The sequence below is a fragment of the Octodon degus genome, unplaced genomic scaffold (assembly GCF_000260255.1).
Source record: "Octodon degus isolate 3935 unplaced genomic scaffold, OctDeg1.0 scaffold00276, whole genome shotgun sequence".
NCBI classification, from domain to species: Eukaryota; Metazoa; Chordata; class Mammalia; order Rodentia; family Octodontidae; genus Octodon; species Octodon degus.
In genome coordinates this window covers 116,329-127,327 of record NW_004524852.1, presented here as the reverse complement: position 1 = coordinate 127,327, position 10,999 = coordinate 116,329, and the positions used below count along the sequence as shown (strand labels likewise).

Sequence of the window (10,999 nt, the reverse complement as noted above, 5' to 3'; positions counted from 1 at the left end):
ATATTGAACACAAAACTTCTTATATATTTATCTGCAGTATGATTTATGATTCATGATAGATCTCTGACATTGACGTCCAGGGAAAACAAAGAGACTGTTCACCTGGCAGCAAGCTCTCCAGACAGAACAATCCTGTTTGTTTTCTCACAACTGTCTTCAGAGAGCAGATGAGAAAATCTTCTGCCCTTTAAAGCTTTAGGATAGCTGCAGTATGTGACTGGGCAGGATCTCATGACCTAGAGGGCTTCTTGTATGCCGCCCTTTGTCAATGATCTGTATTTTCTAAGCTTCTCAATAAATACGCTGTGCTTGCTCAGCTCGGGGCTCAGACAGACAAGGCTCTGAGGCCCTGTGCAGTATCACACCCAGCCTTGCTGCCCTTCCTCCTGCAGCTCCAAAGCATCTGCGACCTATTGACACCTGCACATGATATACCTTCGTCCCTCTTTTTCCCATTCACTTCCCTGCCTTCAATCCCTCTTCCCCTCCTCACTCATAAAGTTCTGTTTCTATTTGTTTCTCTTTTCTTTCTTTCCTTTCCTATTCTTCCCCCACCTCACTTCCTTTGTTGGAGCAGCAGGGTAGTTTGTGTTCAGGCTGCAGGTGTTTGCAGAGCACTGTGCGCTGGCTGCGCAGAAGTAGGTGGCCGAGTCTCCAGGCTGAGCATCCTTGATGTGCAAAGAGAGCTCCCGGTCAGCTTTTCTGAGGAGCACCTTGAATCTCCCATCTTCCTTTTCATTCATAACAGAAAGTATGGTTATCAGTAATTCAAGCCCTTTGCCAGGGAGCTGCCGGTACCACAGGAAGTAGTCAAATGCGCTGTTCTCGTATGTGCAGTTCAGCACTGAGGTCTCTCTCTCCTGGACTGTCAGCCACTGAGGATTTTGTCTCACCTGTTGCTGGTCATTTTTCTTCTGCTGTCCATTCACCCCTGCTTAGAAAGATTTTAAAGAAGTCATGAGGCCCTAACATTGTAGATCCCCTTTAAAGTTCTAAAGTTGCATGCTTTTGCCTGCTCTCCAAAGTTTCCAATCCCTCAATTTAATACCATGCCCTGGGGATTCTCCTCTGCCACTCACATGCCCAGTGAAGTCCTAGGACTAGAACTGATGCTCGCAGAATCCTGTCCATTCTTTCCGAATCTGGGGCTCAGTACAAACCCCAGCGGTCCTGTCTTCCCAGACAGCTGAAGCTCTGGCTCTAAACTCGCACTTGCTTTAGTTCTTTCAACAGGCTCCACCCATTTGTAGACGAGCTCAATTAAAGCTCTTTCTGTCAGAGGAAGCACTTTCCAACCTCAGCCAAATGTTGTCCTTCAAAATCAGAAATCCCCTGTGTGTATATGGAGAAGCATCCATTTATAGTTTTTCTCTACTAATCTCTTTCTACACTTTCTTTTCAACTTCTAGAATGTTAAAACTCATATAGCAGTTATGCTAAAAGAAATCCCCTTATTCTATAGTAATAAAAGATGAAAAACCTAATGAATCCAAAGGATTAATCCATACAAGGGTGTTTTTACTTTCTTATGATTCCTAAAGTCTACTGCCATCACAAGTGGCAAGAGATTCTGCTACAACCTGAAGTCATGGAATATATGTTCTCTTTGTCTTTTAGTCTTCAGGGAACCCAGTTCCACTTTTAGGTGTGCTCATATTTTGTGACTATAAGAAATGATAGAGGATATTTAAGGTAAAGCCAATTTTTTGCAGATTTTATAAACTGTAAATCCAGTTAATTAAGTACTTCAAAGAATATATCCGAGGAAAAACATAGACTATCCTGGAACAATCTATTCTGGAGAAGTTCTGACCTAATAAGAGAGGAAGAGAACATTTTTGTGACATCAGAAGTTGAGAACTTGGCTCCTCAGATATAAAGCATTTTGTAACTCTATACTGAGTTTGAATTGGCAATGAATTTTTTTTTTTTATTCTCATGGAGGAAAATGAAAATATAAAGAATTTTTATAGATGTTTATGTCATTGGGACATAGTGACAAAAACTGATAAATTCTAATACAATCTGCAAAGGAAGGATGTTCTCCATTATTGTAAAAGCTGAAAAAGTTAAAAGGCATGATGAAGGTTTTTTTCCTTGAGAACAGGATGGATTTTCTGCATGTATACGGTATGTGAAATCCAACCAATGAAAAGCATCATCATAACCCAACAGGAGAAAATGGTACATGTTCCTGTTATGGTTTGTGTATAGATGTCCCCCCAAAGCCTCATGCAGTCTTGGGGCAGCTTCTGGAGTTTGTGATTGATTGCTTTGGCTGTGGATGCTGCACCCGCCCTGGCACAGGTAATTTGTAATACAGCGTAAGCAGGGATGAGAAGCTAGCTGCTGGAGCTGCTGCTATTCATACTTTTGCTCTCCTGGTCTTTGCTGCTGCCATGAAAGCTTGCTTTCTGCTATGTGCCACCCTGCTTGGAGCCAGCTGAATATGCACTGAAACTTCCAGTAACTGTGAGCTAAGTAAACCTTTCCTTCCTTCATTTTGGGTGTAGAGTGTTGGTCCCAGCAATGAGAGAAGAGTACCTGAGACAGTTCCTCAATCTGACCAAATCCCTACAGCAATGTCAAAGAGGAAAGGTTTTTTCTACCAGGAATTGAACTCATGATCTCATGCTTGCCAGGCTGGCACTGAGCACTGAGCTCTATCCCCCACCCAAATGGGAAGTTTCAAAATTGCTTAATGTTTTTATGTGTTTAGCATATTCTCCGTTATCTGTGGGAATTACTTTCTAAGACCTCAAGTCAATGTCTGAAACCACAAATAGAATCAAACTGTAGGACAGATTCAGGCCCTTCTGAGAGAGTAGAAAATGCAGCTTGTGTGGCTATGAGCAACGGGATTTTCAAGCAGCTTTATGATTTGAATCAGAAAGCTTATGGTGTTGACACCTGCCTCTGGGCAGGCAACATTAGCCCTCTTAGTGCAAGTCACCATTCCCACCTGGATTCCACTATTAGCCCTCTCAACTCCTAGCAACAAGCCAGGATCCAGTCCACCCAGTGTTGGCCTTCCTGGAGGTGGAGATGGGACCCCTACCCAATAAACAGGATGCGCCCCCCCCAGATTCCATGATGCCTCAGCTCTGAGTGCCCCACTCCTCCCTAGCAGCTTTGCCCTGTTTCTTCTTGCAATACCTAGAGTGAAGTTACTTTGTTGTGGGTGACCTTTTCTGAGTGCTCTTCCTTTTTCTACATCAGAGACAGAGACAGACCTGGCTCAGGTGAACTTGAGGACTTTCAGGCCCCAGACCAGGAGATGTAACAAAATCTTATATTTTCTCTATACTTACATGATAATTTTTATTTTGTCATGCGAAGGGAATACTTTGTGCATTCTCTTTTCCATGTCCACATTACCAGCGCACTTACTTTTGCACTTTCAGAACTTTATTAAACAAAATAAGAATTATGTAAACACAGTGTAGATAGCTATTCTGATGAGATGGCTACAAAGTGACCAATGATCACAGCACAGACCATGTTCCTCTGTGCAAAATGACAATTCAGGGCTCAGGACACACCAAGAAGGGTGGCAGCAAATCCTAGCAGGCTGCTGTGGACAATGTGTAATTTAAAAACCTTGTGAATTGTTTCTTTCTGAAATTTCCACTTAATATTTTCAGACAGCAACTCACTGCAAAACCTCAATACCTGGAAAACAAAGCTGAGGAAGAGGAGAGACTGGTGCACGTGTGTGGGTGTCCTCCAAGCTCCTGCCACACAGGCAGTGTCTGGACCTCCCACAAGAAAGACGAAACCCAGACCACAAACTCAGCCCAGTACTCAGGGACAGCAAGACAAGGTCTAGGAGAACACTGAGCGCCCGGAGAAGATGGCTTCGGCAGAGATAAATTCTGATTCCGGACCACATCACGGAAGGGTTTAGAGATAAAAGCTTCTTGAAGTGCACCCTAAGTCATGAGTGGATTTTCCTGCAAACAGGGTGTAAGAGAAAATTCCAGTTCAGTTAAATCAGTGAGGCTGCTGATTCAGTGGTACACAAGTGAGGCCATTTCATTTCCTGCTCACATCAGAAATGTCAATATGGCCCTGAACTTGAAGTCTTATTTTTCTACCTAGACATTATTTAGTAGCTTGGAAATACACACATAAATTAAGTGTGATATGAAAATAAACTGAAACAGTAGGAGATTTTCTACATTTTAAAGCAGTAATCTTGATACACACTGAAGCAGCGCTGCCCCTGTGTGGCTGCACAGGGAGAGTACAGTCTCCTGTGAACAACTCCCATGACTCTGTTCCTATGAATGGACTTTATTTTATGTTTCAGTTTGTGTTTGTGACACATAGTAAATAGACTGCATATACATGTCGTATCTCAGTGCGGTTTTCTTCTCTGTGACTTTCAGATCCAGGCTACCTTTTTGCTGCCATGAAATCTGTCTGGCTGTGTCCTATCACCCTCCTTTTATTTTCTTTTAATTATGTAGAGTTTGGTTTCTCATCCAAGAGAAATACAAAATGCAAATACACCTTTATCTGGTTTATGTCACCTAGAATTATGGGCTTGAGGGGCATCAGTTTTCCTTCAAATGACTCAAATGTATCCTTTATGGCTGCGTCATGCTCCGCAGTGTGTATTGCCTTTATCCACTCATCACATGACAGGCATATGAACGGCTTCTGCTCAGCAATCCCCGCATCACTGAAGTAAGCAGTAGTTAAATCTTATTCTTGGACCAATAATTAATTTAGATGAAAGGAGATTTTGTCCTGCTAAGGTGAGCTAGAATATTTGCTGCCATCAGCTGAGGTGTTTCCCAGCGGCATCTGGAGGGATTGGATAGGGTGTTAGGTGTATCAGGAAAAACCAGAATTATTAAAATGTGCAATACACAGCTCACATGCCCGGTGGGCTCCTCAGAGGCACACACTGGACCTCAGGCCGAGTTACTGCCTCACCAACGCGTGCCTTCTTCCCTTATCTACGTCAGGTCAGGCTGAAACCTTCACACTGAAGTGTACCTGCCTGTGCATCACCTCTAACCCCAAGTTAGTGACTCTTTCTCTTCTCTCAAATAGAGTCTGTGTATCTTCTCAGATATGCATGTTATAATCTGTTAGTTATTTTCATGTGGTTTAATTTTCATCCTCACTGGTTACAGAATGTGAAAATGGTATCTTGTATTTTTTTAATCTTCCTATTTCCATCTTCCCTCTCTTACACCCACCCAAGACGGTTTATTCTGAAACTTTTTATGTTTATTCTCTACTACTTTATTCTCTACTACAAAGGTTTACTTCTCTACTACTTTGAGATCAATGTTATCTATTTATTAGCTAGTATCTGTCTGTAAATTCATTTTTTGAATTGAAGCATTTAATTTTTTGCTTTTAGAAAACATGCAGATATTTTAGAAGATAAAAGAAGTTAACAAAAGGGGTTGCAGTAACAGTTGATCACAATTTTGTTCATAGAATAACATACTTTATAGAGAAAAACATTTGAAATAGGTTTTTATGGGAATGTAGAATATTAGGTGATTTTATTTTTCAATAATGAATGCATGTCATCATGCAAATAAACATCAAGTGCCCTTCAAAAATATAACTACATGTTCTTCCCACTTCCTCACTACTTCTTCTTTCTTTTCTTCCCATTTTTCTACCACAACTTCTCTTCATTAATGTTCTGTTTTTTTAAATTTAGTGTAGGTAAGTACTTCTTTCCATGTTATATTTTTAATTTTTTTCTAAGTATTATATTGTGCCTACAGTATAACATTTCATGGTCCAGTTAGTATTATTTGGGTACTTGAAGTAAAATACATGAAATTTGGTAGGTTACTTTCCCTATCCCCTTTATACCTGTCAGCTCCCCTCCACATTCAGATTTTAAAAATTTCATCTGGCAGTATTGCATTCTTCCATTTATAGAAGGTTCTAAAAATATTCAAAATCATAGAAGCAGGGATACAATGATGGCTCCTAGGAACAGGGATGTGGGGGGACAGATGGAGAGTGATTCTCCAGTGGGCATCAACCTCTAATTATACAAAGGCACTTCCTAGAACTCTTCTGTGCAGAACAATGCTCACAGTGAACAGCACTGCACTGGACACTTAGAAAGTTGTGAAGAAAATAGATGACAGTGGAAGTGTCCTTACAAAAGCAGCGCCAAAAACAACAAAACAAAGCAAAAATAAGCACAAGAAATGTGTGGAGTTGATAGTGTCTATTTCCTTGCTTGTGATGGTGGTTATGAGGGTGAACACACATGTCCAAGATCATCAAATGCCATCAGCTTTTTAACAACAATTCTACCCCAATAAAGCATTGAAAAATAATAAAAATAATATCTTGTGTTTATATTAATTATTTATGTTGTTCTTCCTTTATTCTTGAAGTTATGAATTTTCTTCTGGTATCATTTCTCTTCAGTTTAAACATAGTTTTTTAAAATTTCTTTTAGAACAAATTTACTCATAATGAATTCTTTCAATTTCCTGTTATTTGAAAATTTCATAACTTTATTATTTTCCTTACTTACAGATCTCATGGTAAATAGTTGTTGGTTTTTGTCAGCTTTCAGAAGTGTAATGGGAGGCAGAGCGTGGTTCATGGGCTACTGTGGAGACTTTGGTTTTATTCTGACAGAATAGAAAGATGTTGCAAGAATTTTATGAGGGCAGTGACCTCACTGGTACTTCAAGGCCTGCTGTATTAAGAATGGAGTGCTGCGGACAAGAGCGGAGATCATTTAGAAGGCTTCCACAGTTTGACCCAGAGGTAGCCCGTAGCTAGTTCATGCAATCATTTGTACTGCAAGGACAGTCAAATGGTGTGATGGATTAGATGTTAGTACTAAATCTAATGAATCAGAAATGAACCAGAAGTAACTCTAGACCACATCTAGAGATGCTGAATGGAATCGCCAGTAGTTGAGAAGCAGAAGGTCGTAGAAGCACAATGGATGTGCGAGGGGAGACCAGGAGCTCATCGTTGGTCACACAGCATGAGTGCCCTGAACGAGAGTGCAGCTTTTTTGCCCAGCCAGAGAGCACCCCGGGAGTCTCTCTGTTCTCCGTCGTGTCTGACGTGACCCAGTAGTGAAGGAAAGAAGCTCCCCGTCTTTGCAGGAGTCTAGCATCCCCCTGTCTCTGCCCTCCACCTCACCACTTAAGAGGTCACCCTAAAAGCAGGTCAGGCTGGCCCCGCCTCACAGGAAGTCCAGTCTCTGAGGTTTGTGCTCAGCTCCCCCTGCAGTTTCAGGCGCTGTGTCACCCAGAGCACAGAAGTACAGGGCCGCATCACTCCGCCGGGCTGAGGCTTTCTGCAGGTGGAAGGAGCTCTCACTCTTCTTAAACTCGGCCTCGAAACCTCTGCTGTCTGTAACCAGGGCTGACCCTGATGTGTATTTGAGGAGAAGCTGGAGGCCTTGGCCAGGCCGCTGGATGTACCAGAAGAGGTAAGGGGTTGCTCCATAGGTGTAGTTGCACTTGAGCAGCAGAGGGTCTCCTTCCGTGACGGTGACCCGGAGGTCAGGCTGGGCCACGGACTGGGCTCCACTTCCTCCTGCAACGTCAGGTGCGCATCAGTGAGACCAGGACAGACCCACCTGTCAGGACGCAGGGTCTCCCTCCAGCTTCGTTCCTTTGTGAGGCAGGAACAGGGAAGGCACAGGTTACTTACTCAGGGCGAAAGACATTCCGAGCAGGAGGAGGGTCACGGAGAGCATGGGCAGTGCTGGGGACAGAGCGTGCTGGTCTGAAGAGAGACGTCCCTCAGCAGGAGGAAGGGGAGTCTCTGTGGGAGGACCTGCGATCCGGGAGCTCCTTGTTAAGGCGCGACCTTGAGACCAAGGCTAGGAGATGCTGCCCTGACAGTGACTGCATGTATGCAGTCCCCAGTGCTCCAGGGTCTGTCCTGCTCAGGATGTGCATTCGGTGTGCAGGAGACAAAAACAAGCTCCTAAGGGGGACACAGAACTTTTCTGAGCAGACTTTTCCATCCAGGCAAGTGCTGCCTCTTGGTGGTTGAATCCAGAAGCAAACTGAGCCTCAAGGGCTTCGTGCTAAAGTTTCTGAGCAGCTCAGTCTGGTGAAAGTGATTTCAAAGGTCTGCTCATGAGGGGATTTTAGGCTCTTGAACAAAATGACACTGAAGTCAAATGAGGTAAGTAATATCAGTATGCTCACTTAATAAGTAAGAAAACTGAAGAATGGAAGGAATAATATAATCTGTCCACTGTCAAAGTGAGAGACCTAGAGCTTGGCTTACTAACAGGAGTCCGGAATCCACGGTGCTGGCCAGCGGTAGCCGCTGCCAGGGTTTCACTGTAGCCTTTTAGAATAGACATTTTCTTTAATACAGGGAGACCCAACTACTTTTAAACATAATGTGCCCAAGATCAAGCGAGTTTCAGGCCTAACACTTTTCCACACCAAGCTCATTCCCTCTTCAACTGTGTGCAGGGATATTATGAAAGGGAAGGTGGAATTGGACCAAGATAAATGCTCAGAGAAAACTCAGAAGACAGCAAGGATGAAAGAAAAAAAAATTTTTTTCGAAACCAAGCATTGAACTCAGACCCTTGCACTTGCCAAGGAAGCGCTTATTCTACTGAGCCATCTCTCCAGTCCCAAGAAACTAATTATTTAAGGGACCTAAGCACAGCTCTGATAGCAAGGAGGGAAGTACTAACGAAACCTCAGAGCACTGCAGAGAGAACCCATAGACCAGGTTCAGAGTTCAGAGATGACAAATGGAACTGAAATCTCATCACAGATCACAAGACCAAGTTTTTGTAGGAGGAGGAATAGATATTTCTAGTTTTATTGAAATAAAGGAGGAAAAGATCTGTTTATATTTAAGGAATTCTTTGGGGTATGAAAGGATAAGTTTGGCTTATCTATTGTTTTCTAATGGAATTTTTTATTTCTTATAAATGGAAATCGTTTCCAAAAAAATGACTAGAGATGACTAGATTAGGAATTTTGAGTTGTGTGAAAATTTTTGTAGTAGCCTCTGTAAGAAATGGCAGTGACACGGGGCTGGGGAGATGGCTCAGTGGAATAAGTGCTTCCCTGGCAAGCACAAGGGCCTGAGTTCAATCCCCAGTTCCAAAAAAAGAAAACAAAAGAAAGAAATGGCAGTAACAAATGATTAAAGAGGAAGCAGGAACTTGCCTGGCATTACTGTAGTTGAGCTAATAATGACAGTAACAGCTTTCAGTAACACCAGTTACACAGCTCTTTGATTATTTTGACCCCTCTGTATCAGACAAAATACGCACCATAGGGAAGATAATTATGTACAACGAGGGAGTAACAGAATTGCTGCTATGACACAGAACTGGAGTAAGAATAATGTGGTGAATGCACAAGTCTTCAAGTAAAAAGCCATGGACTGAAGCTAGTGGTGAGACCACAGAAGAAACCTCTGGGCAGAAGATTACCATTCAGAGATCTAGGATGCAGCAGTAGCCAGATCAAGGGTTAATTTATAAACTAAGGACTGCTGGAGATCCGAATGGATTAGCTGTGATAATACACAACTGATGAGTACACTCAATGTAGACTGTGTGTGAGGAGGAGAGCACAGGTGGGTTCAGCCTGGAGGAAGATGGTGGGTGAGCAGCACCTGACGGTGAGTCCTCCCGGAGGCTTTGGGAGCACAGGGGTGGGTGTCGGTGGCCGAGGGGATGCTAATGAATGGTCTTTACAATGCAGGGTTCACGCTTTCTCTAAATAACCAAGGCCAACACTTAAGTTGCATGGTGTTCAGTTCACAGTGGACACTGCTCACCTTTGCTAAACCCTTGTCTATGTGAAGTGTGTTGACTGGAAGATGATAACAGTAGAGTAGAGGAAAATAAGGCCAAAATCTCAAAATTGCAGAGAAAATGCCTGGGCTTGTAACAACATGTATAAATTTGGTATCTAAAGTCTGGGGTGTTTAGCTGTGGGATAGTAAGGAACAAAGGGAAATAAAATATTTCCTTTTTTACAGAGAATTGCATTTCAGTTGAGACATATGGAAGGAATCCTCACAAAAGACTATAAAATATAAATTAATCCAATTCTGGAGATCAAACTAAGGGCCTCACTCATGCTAGGAAACTATTGTGTTACTGAAATAAGTGCCAATATTTTGTTTTTGTTAACATGGAAATTTGGAAGCTAGCTCACTTTTGAAAATAAAAGAACAGAGTCAGAGCCCCAAGTGGATGATCGTCCTCAGGAAGAAGTCAGTCCTGTAGGACTGCACGTGCTTCCCAAGGTCCTAGTGAGGAGAAGCTTGGGTGCAATAAGGTTATTGGTGTTGAAATTTCCCTGCAAAACAGTTGTAGCCTTTCCAGAAAGGTCCAGCTCTGTTAAAAGAAACACAGAAAAATGCTTTCAAATTATTCTGTTTCCTGCTTTTTTTATTTCTTCTTCTTACACTAGGGAGACTATATGATATTTATACATGTGGGTCTGGTTTATTTCACTTATCATTATATCTTCCAGTTGCATCCACTTATATATGAAAGCTTCAAATTTATTATTCTTTATAGCTGAGTAATATTCCATTGTATAAAAACACTGCATCTTAGGGCCAGCCAAATAGCTCAGCAGATTAAAGTGCCTGCATTCAGGCTCAGGGGCCACGGATTCGATCTTGGGCCTGCCGTGCTGCCTCCAGGGTGCACTAAGAGGGCAGTTGAGACTAGGTGTGGTGGTGCATGCCTGTAATCTTAGCTCCTGGGAGGCTGTAAATAGGCAGATCACTATGAGTCAGATCTACTAGTGAGACCCTGAACACCCTGTAGGCCCCTAAAATACAAAAAAAAAAAAAGAAAAGAAAAATCCTTTTCATCCACTCCTCAGATGATAGGCATATAGATTGTTGCCAAGATTTGGCTATCATACAAGAAAGGACCATTTTATACCAATATATATAGTGTCTGTATATACAAAATAGGATAGATATATAGCTACTTTCTCTTAGTTCAATGAGAAGAAAGAAAAAAAAA

At 42.3% G+C, this 10,999-nt stretch overlaps 2 gene segments (V, D, J or C); both read right to left on the bottom strand.

Moving 5' to 3' along the window:
- Positions 1 to 1,131, bottom strand: part of LOC101561646 — a 2,878-nt gene extending 1,747 nt beyond the window's left edge. Inside the window, 2 exon segments of the V gene segment in view lie at positions 561 to 931; positions 1,080 to 1,131. Coding sequence covers positions 561 to 931; positions 1,080 to 1,131 — 423 coding nt within the window.
- A 6,070-nt stretch (positions 1,132 to 7,201) lies between these two features.
- LOC101561250 overlaps positions 7,202 to 10,999 on the bottom strand; it is a 42,386-nt gene continuing 38,588 nt past the window's right edge. Inside the window, 1 exon segment of the V gene segment in view lies at positions 7,202 to 7,557. Within this exon segment, the coding sequence occupies positions 7,202 to 7,557 (356 nt within the window).